Source organism: Anthonomus grandis, chromosome 3 (genome assembly GCF_022605725.1).
Source record: "Anthonomus grandis grandis chromosome 3, icAntGran1.3, whole genome shotgun sequence".
Lineage (NCBI taxonomy): Eukaryota > Metazoa > Arthropoda > Insecta > Coleoptera > Curculionidae > Anthonomus > Anthonomus grandis.
Genome location: NC_065548.1, coordinates 32,427,313 through 32,450,404, shown reverse-complemented (window position 1 = coordinate 32,450,404; position 23,092 = coordinate 32,427,313). Strand labels below are relative to the sequence as shown.

General features: G+C 33.0%; 1 protein-coding gene and 1 long non-coding RNA gene across 2 annotated transcripts in view; both read left to right on the top strand.

Annotated features, from left to right (window-relative positions):
• LOC126734395 (protein O-mannosyl-transferase 2) overlaps nt 1–23,092 on the top strand; it is a 101,401-nt gene that overhangs the window by 76,881 nt on the left and 1,428 nt on the right. The window contains exons 8-12 of the mRNA XM_050438008.1: nt 1,767–2,013; nt 14,462–14,656; nt 16,321–16,469; nt 21,336–21,486; nt 21,542–21,682. Of these exons, the coding sequence (XP_050293965.1) occupies nt 1,767–2,013; nt 14,462–14,656; nt 16,321–16,469; nt 21,336–21,486; nt 21,542–21,682 (883 nt within the window). The remainder of the gene's footprint in view (nt 1–1,766; nt 2,014–14,461; nt 14,657–16,320; nt 16,470–21,335; nt 21,487–21,541; nt 21,683–23,092) is intronic.
• LOC126734416 (uncharacterized) lies at nt 9,737–14,451 on the top strand. The gene is made up of 3 exons (XR_007660044.1): nt 9,737–10,592; nt 13,772–13,922; nt 13,983–14,451. It is a non-coding gene; the product is annotated as an uncharacterized LOC126734416 (long non-coding RNA).

Below are 23,092 nucleotides of genomic sequence, written 5' to 3'. Positions count from 1 at the left end.
CCCCTTAACATCAACCCCTTGGCGGGGGTTGCAACCACCCTCAAAATCTTAAATAGGAGTGGGAGTCAAGTGATAACTTATTTTAAAGATCTTTTTATTTTAGTTACAACTGCCAAGTTTAAAATTGCTAACTTGAGTTTTCGCAGTATGAGAGCTTGTCAAAGATTTGAAACAATACTTTTGTTTAATACTTTTAGCGCTAGTTTTTAGAGGTTCTTGATTTACAAAACAAAAACGCTGGCACCCGTCGATTTTTGATTTTAGAAAAACGATTTTTTGTTTAAATTTTTAAGCCCACAACTTCAACCCCTTAGCGTTGGAAGTTGAAAGGGGTGTGTTGTGATAAGTCTTTTGAGACGGTATTCAATTTTCTTTACAATAGCGCTTTGTTTTTTAAATATGAGCTGTGCATCGCCAAGCAATGGAATTCTAAACATTTTACTGGATATTTTAGGTATGTAAGTAAAGTGTTTTTAAACTTTCAACAAAAATAGTCAACAATCCGACTTTATCTTCAGTGAACAAGTTGATGTGAATTAGTTATTTCTGTGCTTTTTTTTGATTCAGTAAAAATGGTTTATTCTATTGCGGAGAGAGTAGAAATTATTGAATTATATTTTATAAACAATCAATGTGCAAGACTAACGGCAACTTTGTTTAATGACATGCAGATAAATACGTACATCATGGTCACATCCCAGAGTTCGGCAGATTTTCGGGAAACTGGTTCGGTTTCAAATAAAAGACGGAATATTGAAAATCCAGTGAGAAATAAGACATTTGAAGTCGGTATTCTCGATGAAGTTAGTATGACCGTAGCGGAAAACTCTTTCGTGTAACGGGAGTCTGTACACTGTACATAGAATTCTAAAACATAATAAATGGCATCCATATAAAATTCAACTTCTTCAAGAATGAAATGAAGATGATAACGACCGCCGTTTACAGTTTTGTGACATATTTTCCGAACTAATTTCAAATAATCTCAACTGTCTTTTAAATAACAAATAATTCTTTACAAGGAATCTTTACCAGTGACGTCGTCAAAAAACTTTGCTTCTTTATATTTTCTACTTTACCCGCTGTTCCATAAGTTGATTGTTGACTTGAATATGTTTCTACCTCTGATATCGCTATCCCATGTAATTTCGACATAGTTGAGGCAATGTTTGTTTAGGAATCCATGCAGTTACCACGCGTAACCCAGAAAAAGACGGTACAGGAACGCGACTAACTCATTCATCGAATTTTTAGAGAGAAATTCAGAGATAACATATTACAAAATAACATAAGGTACGCTAATTCGCCATTGTTTACAAAAAAAGGATGAATTAAAGCTGAATACGATGCTGTAGTTTGCGTAGGTTCGTTAATTACTATGTGTTCAGAAATATAATTTTCAAAAAATTAGTTATATGTATTTAATGTTATTTGAGATATTAATGTTAGAATCATCTAGGCAGATAAAATCATCCGTCATAATATACTGGTACGCCTGACACTATGATACCAAAATCACTTAAAAGTGTTATTACTTGCCTTCACACCTCGACTCTATCTAAGTACTAAGTAGTCGTTAAAAGACCAATATCGTACTACATAAAGATTTAGCTAATAGGATGCGCTTTTTTGATAGCTTGGAAATTTTGTCAAGAAATTATATGAAAATTTAATACTTCTAAAAATTATTATTTTCCGAGACTGTCATTTTTTCAGTATTTTATATTTACATAATTCATTGAAAATTTAATTTTCCTAATGTATAGGTCACCACTTACACTCACAAAGACGATAACAACAAATGGCTTATTAAAAAATACAATACTGAGAAGGTTGATGGTGTGGAAATAGTAAAAAGTGGAGATTTAGTCCGATTAGAGCATATTACTACCAGAAGAAATTTACATTCGCATTCTGAACAGGCCCCCATAACGAAAAAGCACTACCAGGTCACCGGTTACGGAGAAAATGGTACTGGGGATGCTAACGACATCTGGAGAATTTTAGTGCAAGGTAAGGATCATAGAAAACAATTTGTATTGTAATTGTATAATCTGCGTATTATCGTAATAATTGTCAAAATATCAATATAAACTTACTCGATTTCTTTTCAATCAGTTTTACCGTTGATTAAAAATTAGGAAGACATGTAAGTACGGGGTAAGGTATTATATCCTAACCTGTACAATCACTTCCGCCTGCGGGGACTAGGCTGTGATACCATGCGGTTAAAGGTCAATTCCCACAGAGCATGCGGCAGTAGCGCGGCACCGTCGCGTCGCGGCGTGTCAAATGACGCTTCGGTGCAAATCATTCCCACTGAGCTGCAGCAGCGCGTCGCGTCGGTTTGACGGCTGCATGGACCAACGTTTTTTTTAGTTAGTTCCGTGTTTTGCTAGATAGAGTTCGCTTGAGGAGAATTGAGATTAAACTGGAAGAAATAAAGGTATTTAGAGCTCAAAATGTCGAGCTCTTCATCCAGCGATGATGATGTATTTGCTCTCGCTGTATTATTAACAGAAGAGAAAAAAAGAAAGAAAAGAAAATATTGGGTGCACGACTTGTCGAAATACAGGATGCAGGAAGGTCAGTTTCATTTAATTTCGGGAAGATTGATGGAAGACGAAGTGAAATTTTACAAATATATGAGAATGTCATAAAAGAAATTTAATGAATTGGTGGAAATAGTTTCGCCGTATATGACAGGACAGGACACTAATTGGAGACCATGTATCGGGGTTCGTGAAAGGTTGACAGTATTTTTGAGGTAAGTAGGTATATAGGTATTTATACCACCGTCTAACAATATGCTATTAGACTTAAGTCGACTGCGTGCTAAAAAATTCCCCTCCTGCCTCCGCCGACGCCCTCGCCTATCTGCGACTGGCTCAACCAGCCAGACGGCTCTCGTATGTCGCCGGCTGAATCGAGCATTGCGTTTCAAGGCCACTGGCGGTACATCGCCACATCAAAGCTAGTGATTCGACTATTTAGAATATTGTTAGACGGTGTTTATACTATGGAATGATATTATGGAATACCTACCTACCATTAATATCAATTTGTTTCGTCATAGGCATTTTTTTATGACGCCGAAACTAAAATTTAAGTAAAATTCAAACAAATAAAAATTACAAAAATAATCATTTTATTATGTCATTTTATCAAATATATTACAAAAGGAAAGTACCGTATATGTGAAATGGCTGTAATGTTTTGTATTTTATAGTATTCTCGAAAATTATGAGTGGATGTAGAGCATGAAGGATATGGAGGGTTTGCGTAATTGGAAGTATATTGTGATGTACGATTCCGAGTTTGAGTGGAGTTAGATGAATATTGTTCAGGGGAAAACATAGACAATGCAGTGTGCGAGAAAGATGTCGACTGTTGTTTTCATAACAGCGTAAGTTCTGTATTAATGACAATTTCAAACGCCTGTTTCTTAACAGAAGCTTGCCAGTATGGTGGAAAAGTAGACTTCCCTAAGTTTAAAAAAAAATCTTCTATAGGAGGCTTTGCTGCTGTTCGTTTTTCATTTCTTCGTTTTTTTTCTTCCACAAACTCTTTGAAAATATTTGGGATGCTTTCTCCATCCCTTTTGACATTGACATTTTTATTGATATGCGTCTTTGTGGTAGTATATTTTTTTCGTGTATTTCCAACTTGCGTTGGAGTAGTTGTTATCTGTGACGATGACGAATTATTTTGGATTACGGTTTCAACATTTTCTGAATTTTCGGGGTTAATATTTACAGCATCTTCTGTTAATGTTTCCTCAAAATTAACCTCTTGAGCTGTTATATGACCATCGTCCATATTTGTGAATTACCTAAAAAAAATATTTTGTAGTATAGTAGTAATTTGGAAAAATTATATTCGTGTAAACATACTGTCTTCCTTTTATGTAGGGGACAAGAAATGTGAAATTTTCAAAATATCTCTTTTCTCTATTTCTTTGTTGTTTCAGCACCTTGGCCATTTTTGGTTATTTTGGCTTCTAACAGCACGTTGGAATGAGTGCCTCAAACTTTTCCAATGGGCTTTACATTTCTCTGCTAAAAAATATATTTCTTTTAATAGTTGTTACTTATTTATTACATCACCATAGTTAATTACGTATTTCTATAGGTACTATTACGTATTTTTATAGTCGCAAAAAAGTAGCTAAGTATTGACAAAAACTAATTGTAACTATTCTTTTTTACAGATATTTGGCAACTGGTTCAGACTTCCAAACCCTATCTTTCAATTTCCGATTGGGTCATTCAACAGTGCAAAAAATTGTTCATAACACAAGTGAAATTATTTGGCAGAGTCTAAAACTTATGTGCCGCGACCAACAGAAGATATGTTAAGAAAAAGTTCAGAAGAATTTGAAAAATTTTGGAATTTTCCCAATTGTGTTGGCGCCCTTGACGGGAAACACATGCACATTCAAGCACCGCCAAATAGCGGATCGTTATTTTTTAATCATAAGAAAACATTCTCGATTGTTTTGTTAGCCTTGGTTGATGCAAATTACAGATTTCTTGCCGTGGATGTAGGAAGTTACGACAAAAACTCTGATGGAGGCATTTTTTCTGACTCAGTTATGGGAAAAGCCCTAGAAAATAATAGATTTAACATGCCAGCTGCCCGGTCTCTAACTAAAGGAACTGAACCTCTGCCTTATGTAATAGTAGGGGATGAAGCTTTTCCTGCCAAATAATATTTATTAAGGCCTTTCCCAGGAAAACATTTGTCGGAAGATAAAAGGGATTTAATTATAGAGTCAGTAGAGCACGAAGAGTCGTAGAAAACAGCTTTGGAATCTTGTATCAGAAATTCAGACTATTCCTAAATAAAATGCAAATGCACCCTGAGAAGGCAGATAAAATAGTTTTGACTAGTTTATGCCTGCACAATTTTCTGAGTTTAACTTTTCGAACTTTAGTAGACACACTGAAAAAAGAAAAATTCTCGTTGCTTGCTGATGAATCTACTGATAATTCCGCGGTAAAAAATTTAGGAATTGTGTTACGCTTTAATAGTAAATATTTAACAATTATATTGTTAATATATATATTAAGTATTAAGTATTAATAATTATTTATTAATATATATTAAGAGGAATTTTTTAAGTTAATTCCCGTGACCGATGGAAGTGCCGAAGATTTATATAATACTATTATATATTTTTTTAATAATTACGAAATACCGTACAAAACAAATATGGTTTTGCTGCAGACAGTCATGAGGCGAAAAAATTCTCTGAAAACTGATTTATCGAAAGACATTCCCCATTTATTTATTATGAAATGTATTTGCCATTCATTAGCACTATGTGCTTCTTATGCGTGTGAGAAGTTACCCAATACATTAGAAAAGGTTTGTTAGAAATACTTACTCTTATTTTCAGCATAGTTTTAAAAGACAGTCAGAATTTAAAGAATTTCAAACCTTTCTGAACATAAAGCCCCATGAACTTTTACATCCAGCACAGACGAGATGGTTGTCCTTAAATGCAGCAATATTGAGAGTTCTTGAGCAATATGAAGCATTAAAGCTTTACTTTAGAAGTGAGGTATTTGAGGCATCATCCCTTGGTGCTACAGAAATTAATGATATGCTAAACGACCCCACCACTAAATTATACTTACAGTTCTTAGAATATGTTTTGCCAATTTTTAATGATTTAAACTTAGAGTTTCAATCAGAAAATCCTAAAATTTATTATTTATACTCAAAAATCAGTGCTGCCTATAAAATGCTACTGAGCTATTATATAAGACCCGAATATTTAAAAAACACTGATATAATACAAATCCAATATCGTAATCCTGCATACTATCTCCCTCTCGGAAAAGTGTATATGGGACCCAAAATAGCAGTAGCATTTGAGCAAAATATATTAACGGAGCAACAAAAAAATCTTTCAGATTAAAGTGTTTAGAGTTTTTCGTAGAAGCAGCCTACCAGTTATTTACAAGGTTTCCTTTTAACACCAGGGCAATAGAAATATTAAAATTATTACGCTTCTTACAATCATCAAATATTTCTACTATTGAGAGCATTGGTAATGTAGCAAAAGAATTTCCATACGTAGTCTCTGATTTAAATACATTAGATCGGGAGTATAGACTTTTAAAAATTTTTGATATAGATTTTACCATGGACTCCACAGATTTCTGGAAAACAGTGTGTCTAATAAAGAGAGGAGGCGATTCTGAGATGTTTCCCGAATTGGCCAAGTTTGTTAAATCATTGCTTATTTTACCCCATAGCAGTGCATGTGTAGAAACAGTTTTTAGTTGTATATACCTAAATAAAACCAAACTTAGGAATAAACTGGGTGAAACAACATTAAGTGGCATATTGCACACTAAAAGACTGATTAAGCAAACAGTTGCTACAACTTTGATGTATCGAATAAAATGTTATCACTACACAAAAATGAAATGTATAAATAATATAAATTAATTTAGTTAGTTCTGTAAACTCAAGTAGATAATTTTTTTGTAATCAGATATCTTTATGTAACCTATATTTTAGTTATATTTAGCTTATTATTTCTGACAATACTTTCCAGAAATATTCATCACTATAATTAAACAAAAGATATATACAGGATGCCTCCAATTATGTCGGCACTATGGGTGTCTTTGTTAATATTTAAAATAAAGGGTCGGGTAAATTAGCAAACTAGAAGGATTTTTTCTGCTGATTAAAGTGGTAAAAATAGAACAAATTATATACTTTTGTTAAATACAATCCCCTGTATATTTTTACATAAATTAAAAGAAAATAATTTTCCTAATAAAAAGTTTATTTACACTAATGCCTAAATCTAAAAACAACAAAGTTATAGCGATATTAATAATTTTGTCAAATTTAGACAAGTTGACCTTGAACTTTTTAGGGAAAAATAAATAAATCATTGTTTGAATACTACAATGATAGTCATAGAGATTTAATAAAATAAATAAATATTAACACAAACAAAAACTTCTTAAAAAGAATAGTAGTTTTAGTTAAGAAATCCGAAAGCGTTCAAGAAATATTATCAATTACCATATACAATAAGTACATATTATTATTTTGGGTCAGTATCATTTGAATTTGATTTGAAAAAAGAAAAGATAAATAATAAAAATATTTTGCTTCTTCAACATATCCAAAATAGGACAGTAAAAAGAAAATAAGAAAATATGTGTGTATAAAAATGGAAAATAAAAAGATTTAACATTCTATGTACTTAAACAGACTATATATACAGTGCAGCCGTAAAGAAGCGGATAAATTCAATAAAAATGAAATGAACCGTTTCTTAAAAAAATGCCCGAACTCGTAGATTTTAATATTTAGTTTAGGGTTTTTCTACGTAGAAATTAAATATACAGGGTGAGTCAAAAAAGATAAGACGTCATTAACATGTTTTTTAAATGGAAACCACCATTTTTTAATGCAGAATCAGAAAGACCGCATTTTTTCACAAAGGATATGGTACAAATGAATAGTGAATACACAAGCAATTTTGAACGAAAAATTATGATAAAATATAAAATTAAAAAAATACCTATCTAAATTAAATGTTCAAATTGAGAACCGTTAACAACCTGAAAATAACCAAGGTGATTTAAAAATTCTATTGGAACGTTGTCAATGACATCTGGAGTATCATTTCTAATTTTCTGGCGTAGTTGTTCATTTAAATCTTCTAAACTCCCTGGTTTAGTGACATACACTTTACTTTTTAAGTATCCCATAAAAAGTAATCAAGGGGAGTTAAATCTGGCGATCTGGAGGGCCATTCAATGAACCCTCGTCTGCCTATCCAACGATTTAGAAAAACTTCATCTAGATAATTGCGAACGGGTAAAGCAGAATGTGGCGGGGCTCCATCTTGCTGAAAAAAAAGATGACGTTGGTTGCATTGTCGGGTTCTTCCAAATCCTGATACAAAGTTATCAGAGCGGGGATAAGATCATTTTGAAGAAAGACCAAATACCTCTCACCAGTGAGAATGTCGTCAAAAAAGTAAGGTCCTAAAACTCTTCCTTTCACTATACCGCACCACACATTGACTTTTTGAGGGTGTTGTGTATGACATTCTGTGAACCAATGAGGGTTTTCGGTCGCCCAGTATCGACAATTCTGTCTGTTCACATGACCGTTTAGAGTAAACCTTGCTTCGTCAGAAAATATTCTCCGTTTTACAAAATTATTGTTATCATTACATAATTGCTGCATTTGCTCACAAAATTCATTTCGGCGATCAAAATCATCTTCCGATAGCTCTTGAAGTAAGAATATTTTATAAGGTTGGAACTTTGCTTTTTTTAATATTTTATGCACAGTAGATCGCGATAAATTAACATTAGAAGCATGTGATTGTGGCTTTGGGATTATCTTGGACCGTTAACAGAACGTTAAGCCCCTCATATGCGATCTTTAAGATCTTCTTCAGTTATTGAACCACGACCAGCTTTTTGAACATGCCCGAATTTACGAAACTTTGCTTCAACTCCGCTTACCATGCTCTGGCCAATAGGCGATCGATAAGGATGAGTTGGATTAAACAACTGAACCACCTCTTTTTGAGTACACGACATAACATCTCCGAAACATAACCTTCATATTCGGTTAATTTTCTCATATTTCACACAATAACAGGTAATAAAGTATAGTTACTAATAAAACTCAGGATGATACTGCTTTCGCCTCTCAAAAAGAATAAACAACACTTGGAAAAATAAAAATACACCAAATAGTTGCACCAAAATACATTAATTAATTTTTTGACACTGACGACAACAACAACGACAAGTGTAATGAAATGCGCGTATGTAAGAGAAAAAAAGTAGTTTTAAGGCATTCATAATTTCAAAATGCCGACAAATTTCGATAAATAAAACCCAACAATTTAGCAGATTCAGAAACTATTTTTGCTACATGCTTGGCGAAACTTAATTTCGCATCATAAGTAATTCCCAAATCGATTTCTTTATCCACTTTGGCTAACACAACATTATTTGCTCTATAGTTAAAATTAATTGGCAACAGTTTTCTAGAAAATGAGGCATTTATTAACATTTAAATATAGTCTATTGACATTGCACCAATTCTCAACTTTATTAAGATTTACTTGAAGGAATTCGCAATCATTTTCAATATCTACTTTTGTGAACAATTTTATATCATCCGCAAACATTTATCGTGTTAATCATTTATTGTATTTATAAATTTCCTCTGTCTGTCCTTTTAAAATTTTCTTTTAAGTTTGTAGGTATAGTGCTTTTAGTAATTTGCTGTTTCGATGATCATCGGAATCTTCTGATCCATCCGGGATAAAACGGAGGGCGCTTTTTTTTTAGTTCTAGCTGAATCCACGCCTCTCGACCAAGGTGGTTAGTACTAGTCGGCTTCCTTTACGAATTATCATCATGATTAATCAATTCATTGAATGATTCGGCATCCACCGTTCATCAGCAATTCATCTTCATCCTTATATATTTAATTTATATTTTTTTATTTAACATGTTTAGTATCGGAAGTAGGTGTGGCATTTTTGGGATTGGATGTAGATGCAAGACGGGAAATGTCCTGTGACGAATTTGAAGCCGGTAAAGAGTCTTTCTTCTTATTTCTATGAATTTTATATACTTATTTACAAATATTTTATATATATATATGTATTTATTTACTTACAAGAAAATAGGAAATATATAAATTTCCAGAGTAAAATAAGAAATGGTAACGTTTTTAAATGAATAATTTCCTTAACTAGTCATCGTTCTTTTCTTAAATAAGATATTTTTTGAGTTGATCAATAGACTTTTCCTCTCTTTTCCTTTCCTAATTTGAAATTTTATATAGTTTATATACATAGAAACTATGTAGAATTATAGTGAAAATACCGATCGTTATTTTTTACTTTTATCAAATCAAAAGTAATTTATTTGCCGTAAAGAGACAATACATACCTTGAAACAAAATAAAGATAATATATTTAATATTTTAAATTACATCTTCTCCCGGCAAAAAGGTCTGTTCCGCGATTTTCAGCAATCGATTCTCTTTAGCTACTAACAAAAGAAGCCAAAAGTGGGACAAACCCGTCAACTTAAAGTTAATTAACAAGAAAACTAAAAAAAAACCTCAAAAAAAATCATCAAACTAAATAAATTATTACAGAAAGAATAACAACAGATTTGCATGAGTGTGCGCTAAAAATGAATATAAGTAATTAATATTTTAATATATTTTTATTTATAGTATAATTTTTCCATAATAATTAATTATAAGCCTGATGCTAGAGTGAGACGGAGGAAACGACGAATGGTGGTAGACGGTTGATGGACGGTCCAGACAATTTTTGATAATGTTTACTTGTATGTATTTTAGGTCAAAAAGCGAATACGTGCTCCTTTATTGTTAAAAAGACAAAGAGAAGAAAAACCAAAGACAAGAGTAAAACAAAAATGTATGTACCGGGTGTACAACTAAGAGAGGTCGCCGGCCATATCTGAGTAACTAATCATCGCACAGCGTAGGGAAAAAAATATTTCTGATAAAAGCGGCAAGGAGAATTTGCTGGAAATTATTTACAAGTTCGTACGATGACCGCTAGGGGGCGTAATACAACATTGAAATAGAAAAAAATTGGTTTTATTGAAAATATTCAAAATGAATCCTAGAGAAGAATGATGCCATTTTAAAGTATGATAAATTCTTAATATTTTTTATTTAAAACTTTTTTTCTAATCTGTCAAATAATAGGTGGGGGAAGGGTTGAATATTTATATTTAAAATTCTTAATAACTTTTGATTGGCCAAACAAATTTTAACGAGCTTACTTTTGTTTTAAAGGGTAATTATTAGGCTATTATTTGGTGTAATTACTTAGTCGTTTTAGTTGTTTTGTTGAGCGCTAGAGGGTGGTTTGTTTTAATTTGGAGTTTTTCAGCGATTTTCTGGCAAATATTAAATACAACGATGTAATTTTTTACATTTGGGCTAAAAGAGCATGAAAAAACATAAAAACTGGCGCAAACCGCAACTTGATATCTTATTTTATTCCGAAAATATAAATTAAAATATTTTTGAACGATGAAATCCGTCGCCGCGCTGGCATTATTGCGTCACGGGTTAGTAGTAAGCTTTGGAAACAAATGAATTTGATAAATATTTTCGGGGCCATGATAAAACGTTTATGATCGATGTCAAATGTAACGTCGAAGACAGTTTTTGAAATCATTTAAGTTTTTAAAAATGCCAAACAGTAATTCCAAACGACATAGCTGCATATGTTAGCAGTGTATTTTGAGTTAATGCAAAATGCACGCATTGCAGCCCGTATATATGTCCAAAGATATCCTGACAGAAGACACTATAATCATACAGTCTTTACCGGTTTAGCTACCAGGCTAAGAAATACTGGAAGTATTCGCGGCAATATTCATCGAAGACGAAGGCGAGGGCGCATAGAGGCAAACGTTATAAATGTTTTGGCATATATTGAAATAAACCCTCACATAAGCATCCGAAATATTTCTAGGGAATTGGGAATATTCCACGGTACAGTAGAAAATATTCTGAAAGAGCATAGGTACCTATTTTTATTTGTTATAATACTAATAAGCATCGTAATATCTTATATTTGTTTTTTATTTAGACTTCATCCATATCACGTGGTTCTGCATCAGGCGCTTCTCGAAAAAGACTTTGATAACAGACTTAATTTCTGTCATTGGCTGTTGAACATGGTTAAAGAAGATACCAAATTTATCTCGAAGATATTATGGACAGACGAGGCATCATTTAGCAGTGATGGTGGTGTAAACCTGCATAATCTGCATTATTGGGCAGAAGAAAATCCCCGTTGGATCCGCGAGACTCAACACCAAGGCAGATGGACTGTAAATGTGTGGTGCGACATTATTGGCGGAAAAATTATTGGTCCTTTCTTTTTCAATCAAACATTTTCTGGTAATGTGTATTTAAATTTTTTGCAAAATGATCTCCCGGGGTTACTGGAAGATGTTGATTTGGAAACAAGAGGGCAAATAATTTTCCAACATGATGGTTGCCCTGCACATTTTGCAGTTCAAGTTCATCAATACTTAACCAGGCAGTATCGTTTGTGGATAGGAAGAGGAAGTATATTTCCTTGGCCTGCTCGATCTCCAGATCTGACTGTCCTAGATTTTTATCTGTGGGGAAGGATTAAAGATTTAGTTTTTGCCACCTCACCCACAACACAGAACGACATGCAGGACCGTATACGCAATGCAATAAATTCCTTACCCACAGCAGAAATCCAGACAGCGGTTCTGTCAACGACACAACTACTTCGACTATGTATTGAAAATAAAGGAAAACAGTTTGAGCATCTAGGACACCATTAAAAATATAAAACAATTTATTTATTACAAAAATTTGAGTTCTGGAGTTTTTTTTATTGTTCAAAAACATTTTAATTAATAATTTCGGAATAAAATAAGATATCGAGTTGCGGTTTGTGCCACTTTTTATGTTTTTTCAGCTCTTTTAGACTAAATGAAAAAAATTACATCGTTGTATTTAATATTTGCCAGAAAATCGCTGAAAAAGTCCACCAAAATAATACAAACCGCCCTCATGCGCTCAACAAAACAACTAAGTCGGATAAGTAATTATACCACATAAAAACCTGATAATTACCCTTAAAAATAAAAGCAAGCTCGTTAAAATTGGTTACGCCAATCAAAAGTTATCAACAATTTTACATATAAATATTCAACCCTTCCCCCACCTATTATTTGACAGTTAAAAAACAAAGTTTGAAATGAAAAATGTTTAGAATTTATCATACTTCAAAATGGCATCATTCTTCTCTAGGATTCACTTCAAATATTTTCAATAAAACAATTTTTTTCTATTTCAATGTTGTATTACGCCCCCTAGCGGTCATCGTACGAACTTATAAATAATTTCCAACGATTTCTCTTTGCCGCTTTTATAAGAAAAATTTTTTTCCCTACGCTGTGGGATGACTAGTTACTGAGATATGGCCGGCGACCTCTCTTAGTTGTGCATCCGGTACCTATCAATTAGTTGCGAGCCTATAGTTGAGCCTGCAGGAGCATTAATTTCACATGCCTTTTAAAACTATTTTATTTAAAATATTTTATTGTAGTTGGAAGGTCATTCCAAATCTTACACGCCCTGTATGTAAATGATTTTTGAAAGTTTGTCGTCCGGTGAAGAGGAACTCTATATAAATAAATGTTTCTAGTTTCATGAGCCGTGTGTGGTAGTGACATTAAACAGTCATGCAGATAATTCGGTTTCCCAGTCTTGATTATTCTATAGACAAAGCAGTACATATTAAGTTTTCTTCTATTCTCCATGGTTAAAATTTTGTTATTATTTAGATGTGGAGTTATAGGATCTCTATTGTCTTTTAACATCCCAAAAGAGAATCTCATGCATGTGTTTTATAATTTCTGATTTTTTTTTTATATAAACTTGTTATAGAGTCGGAGTACACATCTCCATAATCAAATAATGATAAAATTAGGGTATTAAGTATTTAATTTTTGAGGGTAGACAGTTTTTTAGGTAATATACATTTTTTAGGCGATAGTAAGCTGCTTTTAATTTATTGTTGATGTGTGTTTCGAATTTTGTTATTTCGTCAAGTCCGTTTATGGTTATACGATTTTAAAAAACATTTCTTCCAATTACACTCCCTAGACGCAGAATTAGTTAACTTTTAAATTTAGTTTCACCACTTTTTTATTGACAGATGAAACGCTTGGTCTTATACCACCTGTACACCTTGAGGGGATGGAATGATTGGATTTCAAAATTAAAAGCCCGTAAAATCTCTTTTTGTCCCAAGTCACAGGAATGGAAAACCACAGAAATGCCTTTTAAGGTTAAAAATTCCGTGACGGGTAGTATGACATATGCTCCGTGTCATATGCCGCGTATGTATTAAAGCATTCGTCTTCAAGGTCTGGTCTGGTGCGAATCGCCCTTGTGCTGATTTTTATAAAAATCTAGGCTGACAGCTTATCCTGGAGGAAGAAACCATCTTTGTGGTTGATTGCGCATCTGTCAAAAAACAAATCAGCATTGATTTGATTTTCGATTTAGTAATTCCGGCTTTTTTTAGTTGAGGAAAGACGACTAAAGAAACCTTGCTCATTTTGTCCATTGTCCGACACTATTTTGGCACAGACATTGAGCATTGTTTATCTTTAATTATCTGTGCCAGAGAAAAAGATAAACCCTGGGTAAAAAATTTACAAATCTGATCAAAGGACAACATCACTAATTGCAGCTGAAAAAATGAGCATCGGAACACGTGTTTTATCAAGCTAGCCTCACTTGCAGTATTGCTAATTCATTATTTTTTCTGTCACACCTCGTGCCACCATCTTTAAAAAATAAATTAACGTATCTAATTAACTAATATAAATTAACTTTTTAGGTGCAAAAGATAAAACTAAAGTAACAGCAGTAACGAGTAAGCTAAAGTTTGTTCACTATTTACAATCCTGCGTATTATCTACCAGCGGTAAACAATTGCCAAAATGGGCCTATGAACAGCAAGAGGTATCTTGCAACCTAAACTTAAGAGACTCCAATGCATTATGGAATGTGGAGGAGAATTTTTTTGAAAAATGTAGGTAGAAAGATATATTTGTTTGTTATACAGGGTGTTTCGGGAGGAAAGAGAAATATTTTGAGAACATGTTCAGAAGGTCAAAATAAGATAAATTAACCCATATATTTTAATCCGATTCATAACCGTTTCTAAAATAATCGGTTCTGAAGTTTTTTTGTTCTTCAAGGCAAGCTGCAGCATGTTTGTTAAGCGCTCGTGTTGCACGTTTAATTGCTTGAGGATTGTTTTTAATAATACTTAAAGCATTCAAAATTGGATTGTGAAGTCCTTCTACAGTTTCTACTGGTGTTTCGTACACTAGAGCTTTCATCCACCCCAGAGGCAATAATCCAGTGGATTAAAGTCTGGTGACCTCGGTGGCCAAACTTGAGGTCCTCCTCTGCCAATCCAACGATTAGGAAAACGATTGTCTAAGAAATTACGCACTCGGTGACTAAAACGAGACGGGGCTCCATCGTGTTGAAAATACATTCGGTGTCGAACAATCAGCGGAACATCATCCAACATGTGTATTAAATGGTCTTCCAAAAAGCGTAAATATTCTTCTTCAGTAAGACGCTCATCTAATGCAAAAGGACCAAACAACTGGTCGTTCAGCATTCCACACCACACGTTAACACTGAATCGATGTTGAAAGTTTTGTTCAAACGTGGCATGAGGATGTTCATCTGACCACCGATGTTCATTGTGTCGGTTATTAATTCCATTGCAGGTAAAATGAGCTTCATCGCTAAATAAAATGTATTTATGTTGGCCTGGATTTTATTGGATCCCTTCGCAAAATTGAACCCGTAAGCCATAATCATCCTCTTGAAGATGTTGAACCGGTTGAATATGGAAAGACTTAAAACCGTTTTTTCTAAGTGTCTTCCAAACGTCCACATGTGATGTTAATCGAAGTTCTTTTGTCTCATACTAACACCCGGATTCTCTTCAGCCATATCCAGAATATTTTCTTCATTTTCCACCTTTAGTTTCGCCTCTCGTTCAGAATTAATTCTTACGCTTGGAAACATTCCTGTTTCCTGAGCATTTGCAAAAACTGTCTGAAAAACTTTTCGATTAGGAATTCTTCGATTTGGAGAACGACGTTGGTATTCATCAACAGCACGTGATGCGCTACCCTTACAGAAACCATACGCGAATAAAATGGCAGCATACTCCCTATGGGTAAATGTGTGAGGCATTACGTAATGGAAACTTTGCTCTTTTCAAATTGAAACGCTCAGAATCAATCAAAATGACAACCATGCTTGTCAAAACTACCAGTCAATTAAAAAATGATAAAATACCTGCAACATGAGTTACTTAACTATTCCAAAAATTCACAAAAAAAAGCTTTAGAGCCGATTATTTCAGCAACTGCTAAGAATCAGATTAAAACATATGTGTTAATTTATCTTATTTTGACCTTCTGAATATGTTCCCAAAATATTTCCCTTTCCTCCCGAAACACCCTGTCTAGTCTGAATGAATAGTATAATAAAGACCAATAATTTTTTTGGTCACCACTCAAAGAACCTACTTGAACCTGTCAAAAAACCTGGCATGTAAATCGCAGGTGGCGACATAGTTGATTGGTAAAAAGCAGGCGTTTTGGCAGGTGATCGAAATAAATGATGTCTGGCGGCGACTTTATTAGATATTTACTTATATTTTAGTGCCAAACGTAAGCTTTGAAGTTTACGCGCCCAGTTTCCTAGAAAGATTTCTGGAATCTCACGCAGTTATGTTTCAAGGCAATGCTGGCCTTAAACCTAAAGAGGGTGAAGTCACATCTAGACCATGGCAGTGGCCCATTAATTACAAAGTAAGTTAAATCTTTGAATAAAGTAAACTAATATGCGTTTAAATATTCGGTCTTTAAATAAAAAAACACCTTTCAACATTTTTTTCTCAACGCGTCTTATGCGTAATTTAAAAACGCACCACCCTTATTAATTAAATCGATTATAATGTTAAGATAGGTTAAGTAGATAATTTTTTGTTGCCTTTATTGATATCAAATCTCGTATAACATGATAGTTAACTGGAGGTTATTGACAAAACTTTATTAAATAGACAATTAAACTTTCTTCAAGAAATTTAAAGGGCTTGTAAGGTCTTCATGGTGGTCATTCAACTGCGACCAGTTCATCTGCCTGGAAAATATTAGGGAGCGCTTTATAAGTGCAAAAAAGTGTAATGAACTGGAGTTGTCTTCATCATGGGAAATCATTATTTAAGTTTTGTTTTCTAGCCATTGCCGAACGAAAAGAACATAGTGAGGAGGAGCGCCGTCTTGCTGGAAATATATTTCAGACGACGAGTTTCCAGATAAATGGATAGGGCGAAGGGGGCCTATAGAATGGCCTGCTAGATCTCCTAATATAACGCCGTTAGACTTTTTTCTATGGGGTCATTTGAAATCTATTGTGTTTACTCCCCAACCTGAAAGTTTGGTTGAACTTCGTCAACGCATCATCGACAGCTGCCATGATATCGCACAACATGTTTTTGAAAATGTCCGTCAGGAATTTGAACATCGCCTATATCATTATTTGACAAACCTTTTGACGTATTTCGGCGTTTTTTTTTAAACAGTGGTTTTCGATAAATCCGTGGTGGGAAGTTTTCAGATGAACACCCTGTATGTCTATAATGTTTTTGTAGGATAATCAAACTTGTAACCTGATGTTTATCAGGAAGTATGGCCGGAAATTTCTGATAATTCGTAACACGCAACAAACTTTGCCTATTTATAAACGGATTTAACAAAATTAACTTGCTACCTTTATCCACAGGTTCCTCTTTAGGAATAGACAACAATTTCTTACCAAAATCTTTCAATTAAACCATTTTAACTATCACCACCAGACTGTCTCTACTTCTTTGACCGATAATTAACTATAGCCTTTTTTTCTCTATTTACCACCTTAGCATTGTGTAGAAAAAGCATACAATATACCATTCCTTGATGGGACCTCAAAAGTTAAATATGAAAACTGTTAAAAAATATATCAAAATTTAAAGCAATACCTACACACTTTGCGAACAGCCTTTTGATCAAGAAATCTCCTTACTAAAAACCCTATTTTCATGAGGCCAGTAGTCTAAACTAAACTATAACAAATTAAACTTTAAGTTTTCACAATCAGAACCCCTTGATACCAAATCTGCTGGATTTTCCTCTGATGCAACATGGCCCCATTTAGCACCTTTAATTTAAATGTTATATTTTCGCGATCCTATTCACCACAAAAATTGTCCAATTGATGGCTCCTGGCAAGCCAGCATGACACAATAAATGAATCAGACCAATATCTGATTTCAGAAGGGTTTAGTTCACTGGACTGTATGATTGATTGCAACATCTTGCCCAAAAAAAGCATCGCAAAGCTCTAATCTTGAAAGTGATGTTCAGCGGCGCAACATGAGACTTGGAATTCAAATGGTTGGAAATAACTTGCCTATCAACATTAATATACTTTATTTTCTCATAATCCTTTCGTATACTCAAGCATTTTAATAAACGTTTCTCTGACATCTTATCGTCTCACTCTAATTTTTCCTGACACAGGATCTGAAGTAGAAGCTTGTTCCTTATAAGCAACGAAGCAATTAGTCCTAGCGGATCAAAAACCTGTGCAACGAGTGATATACGTTTGGTTACCTAATCTAGCGTACTTTCATAGTCAGCCGGATAATCATAACTTAATACATCGTTGTCTGCATTTCAAAGCATTCTCAAGGTTTTTGGTGTGCTGTTATCACTTGAAATGTAGTGTTTAACGTTTCAATCCTCGACGCTGTTAATGACTTTCAATAACCTCAAATCTGAGGTGAAGCAAGCAACTTTCTAATTTTATCTTTCAACACCCACCCTTTTTCAATATTCTTTGCCCATGAGAGTAAGTCGTCCTTGAAAAAAATCGTTTATTGTATTTGCTAGTTCAGAATCCACTGATGATGTCTTGGCATTAGCCAAGCATTAGTTATTGGCAAGTCTTAGCATTAGCCATTGCAGCAATTATGCTGCACAACTTTGATAGCTAGATAGATATCCAGAATTTGCCATTCCCTAAGTAATCGGTTTTAAACGATAGTGTTCCTGCCATAAAATCCTTGTATTTACCAATTATGTATCTTTTGTTATTTTCAAAGCACAATCTTCTTGTGCATGGAGAATCATGGTGGTCATTTCCAATATTTACTTGCGTTAAATTGTCATAGTTCTGGCATATGAAGTCTTGTGGGGTAGCAAGGGTCGTTCGTAAAGTAATAGTATAGTTCATTTTTAAGTAAAAATCTTGTTGGCAGTACAATCACCTTAAACTGAGTTTCATTAAATATTGTGTTGCAGAGTATAAATGGTAATATGTAAACGTTGCATAATTGGTATTTTTAAGAAATATTTTATTTTATTATTTACAACGTAACATTCTATATTAATGAACTTTTGAATTAAAAATGTATTTTCTAATGTTATTTCAAAAGGTACGTTGTTCTTATAATACTTGCATGCAGCACATTTATTTTTGCGGAAAAATAGAATTTTTAATATCTCGTAAAACAAAATTATAATTCTATTAATAATTTCATTGTTCTATTATTACATTTGTTTTAGTTACTTTTATTGACATACCATATTATTCGCCATCTGATGCATCTAAATTACCACTTGTTTATTCAAATCCTGACCATAGTTCATTAATTAAACGTCTTTTTACTCTAATATTGGGCAATATTTCATGAATTATTTCATTATAATTTTTATTTAATTAAAATTAAAATTTTTATTTGATTAAAAGAATGAGTTTTATAACAATTCTTACTATTTTCTAAAACTAAGGTTAAATTATTAGCTTTCTTAACTACTTGTCCTATCTTAAAATTAACGGATTAAGGTTAAAATAATGTATAAGATTACAGGTCGATTTTTGAATCCTAAATTTATGACAATTAATTCACCGGAAGCAGTGGTCATCCCGCTACATAAGGGTGGGGATTTGAATGATGTTTGTAATTTCCGTCCAATTACTATTTTATCTACCCTCTCCAACATAGTTAAAGCTTGGAAAAAGCAGAATTGTTTCTTTTTTACATAGTAGCATTTTATCTGCATATCAATTTGGAGTTCAAATTGGTAAAGAGACTCATGATGCTGTTTTTATCTTTTTGGAGTGTTGGAGGCATTTATGTAGATCATGGAATACTGTTGTCGGAACTCAATAAATATGATTTAAGGAGTGTAGCATTGAAATGACCGGAATCCTATCTAACAAATCGTACTCAGAGAGTTACAGTATCTAGGTGTTCGTGATGTTCGTCTGGTTTTAGATTACTTAAGCCTGGAGTACCTCAAGGTTTAGTGTTAGAACCACTATTATTTTTCTGTATGTAAATGATTTTAGACTGTATATAAAACGCTTATTGAGACTGCAGAGCAAAGTGGTTCAGTTTCTCAGGTTTTTGAGGATCTTAAGATTTTATCCGGGTGGCGTGCTTAAAACAGGCTTGTGTTTAATATGGATAAGACCTTTATTTTGGCGTTTAAATATGACGTCCAGGACTTGATGTTTAGTGTAAAACAAAGAAAACTGCAAGCGCCTTGCTATTATCACTGATGCTCGCCTTCGATTCGAAGATCATATCCTAAATATTCCTAATTTATCCAAATTATCATCCTAGGAGGTTTTGCAATACAAATGGCAAAACATGAACTGGGAGGAGTGGTCGCACGTTCAGTGTATTCTGTGTTTTCCCTTATTGAGTTCTCATCTTCGTTATTGCATCCCTTTTGGGAGCCTAAGCAACAAGGGGTTAGTGAACATTATTTTCGTAATTAAAAAAAGAGTTAGATACCTATGTTCTGCTAGGTTAATAGATTCTTGTTAACCCCTCTTCATATCTCAAAAAATCCTAACTCTATTTTCTCTTTTTATCTTGAAAACGGCTACATTTATTTATAAATGTCCTAAACCTCTCTCTAACTGGTCATACTGGAATTTCCCCTACCATAAACTTGCTTGGATACCTTAGTAAAGAATTTTACAATCGTGTTCCTCTGCCTGTTAAACATTAAAAAGTTCTAAAGAAAGTTAAAATCACTTTTATTAACGAAAGTATATTATTAGCCTTGATGATTGAAATATGTATTGGTTCTTCTATGAATTTGTAATTTTTCAGTTTTTAGGATGCTCGTACACAAGATTTTGTTTTACGTATTATAGCACATTTTCTTCTTCTGCTTCTTCTTCTTTTTCGAAATTAGGGTACATTAGAAATGGGTCAAAATTAAGGTTTGTTTTAATTTGTTAAAAGACGTTTTATGTTCTGAATCGGACACAAAATGTGTATTTTTTTGAAGTAACCTGGTTAGTGATTAAGCGAAGATAATGCAAGAACTCAAAAAGATTTTATATCTGACTCGTGCAACAATTTGCAAATGTTTAGATGTCTCTTCATTATTTCTGCCGATAAGAACCAATAATTTGAAGAGAACAGTGACAGTAAGAAATTTACAATACACAGAAAATAAAACTATGCAACTAAAAGGTGTACAAAAAAATAAACATATTCAAAATTAAAATGTTATATTTGTTTTTAATGTTGATATTTAAAGTACCTTACCTAAGAGGGGGAATTCAAACTATTTTTAATCCTTAAATTGTTTATTTTTTTTATTTATTTTCAGGGTCAATTTTTCTCAGGTTCGCAGTACCGAATCTACCTGTTAGGTAATCCAGTCATATGGTGGGCCAATATCTTTTTTATGATCATGTTTTTGATAATGTTTCTGATAAGTGCTATTAAATTACAAAGAGGTTACATTAAATCATTTTCGGGTATATATGTTGCATAATGTTAAGATCCATGTTTATTAAAATATTTGTTTTTTAGAGCCTCAGAAGCAAAAACTTAAGGCCTGCGCGTGGTTGTTTGCAGGCTGGCTACTCCATTTTGTACCTTTCTGGGCCATGGGAAGAGTCTTGTATTTTCATCATTATTTTCCTGCATTGCTGTTCAGTTCGATGATAACTGGTAGGTATAGTCAACACCATATATTTTGCACACCTGGCAATGAACCTGCGTGAATCTGTCACAGAATTCCATGTATACTATAATAACAAGGTAACATAACAGTTCCCATTAGTTAAAACAGGTAAAAAATGTTACCTTTTTTCTTTTTAAGAAAATAATGGTAACTGCACCTGAAATAGCTTTTACGTTTCAATCTTTGATTACCCAAGATCCCATGGTCAAAAATGCTAGAGGATATACAAGAGCCATAAAGAAGTATTGATTTTATTTATTTATTTAATCAATACACGGGATCAACCCCATTACAAAAAATTGATTTCTGAAAAAAAATAAAAGCTAGACTACCTAACCACTAATTATTAATTAACAATAATTATCAGACTTGATCTTAATAACAAGAATAATTAAACTGTTTTACAAGTAGTAATAATAATCTCTCAAAATGTAAACAATTGGCATTGCAAAATTAGCTAAGAAAAAACAAGATATATTATTGTGAATGACAATGGTCAAAGGTACTTCAAATTACTAATCATTGAGCAAAATTATTTCGAAAAAACAAATATATTACAAATTCTTAATAAGACTCTTAAAATGCAATAAGGAAATTCCCAAAACTTCAATTCCATTAGAATTTACTAGCCTTAAGATTCTTTTGACAGGTGAGTGCATAGCATGGTTGGTACGATGGTGAGGCAAAGAAAGCAATTGATTTACCCTCAGATTACGGTGTGGGATGTTAAATGAAATTTTATTACACGGTAGTAAAAAAAATAACTATTATTAATAAATTTTGAAATAGTTGAATGTTTTGAAATCAGAAAACTGCACGGTAAACACGAAAATCATTACTTTTTCTAAAGTAATGATTTTCGTGTTAGAGACTAAACAGTTTTGGTCTTGGAATATTTAACAAATACAAATTGTCTACTTTTCTAAATCTTGTGTTTCCGAGACTCTTGCTAACTTAAACCGATATAGCAACCTTAGAACTTTTCTATTGAAAAAACTGATGAAAATATCTTAATAACTAAAAAGTGATTTTGTTTTAATTTGCGGTAGGTGAAACTAAAATAGTGATAGAATTATGTAAGGAAAAATTTTTAGTCATTGATAATTCTTCAATAAAATTCATATATAATTCCTTTAGACTTAAGGGTAGGTACTTATGCATTTATTAAAATTGATATCAGCTTTAGTAAGAGTAATATAGCCTTTATATTTTCTTTGTTACTTTTTGAAACATTTTATCAAAATCAAACAAGTATCAATTCACAAAAAATTCTCTCAAGCTCGAAGGTCTATAGATAAAACCGTAGCTCCTGGTTATATAAAAAATATATACGTCCAGTAAATTATTGCATTTGAAAATTATTATACTCAGATTAAATTAATTAAAACGAAAGGTAG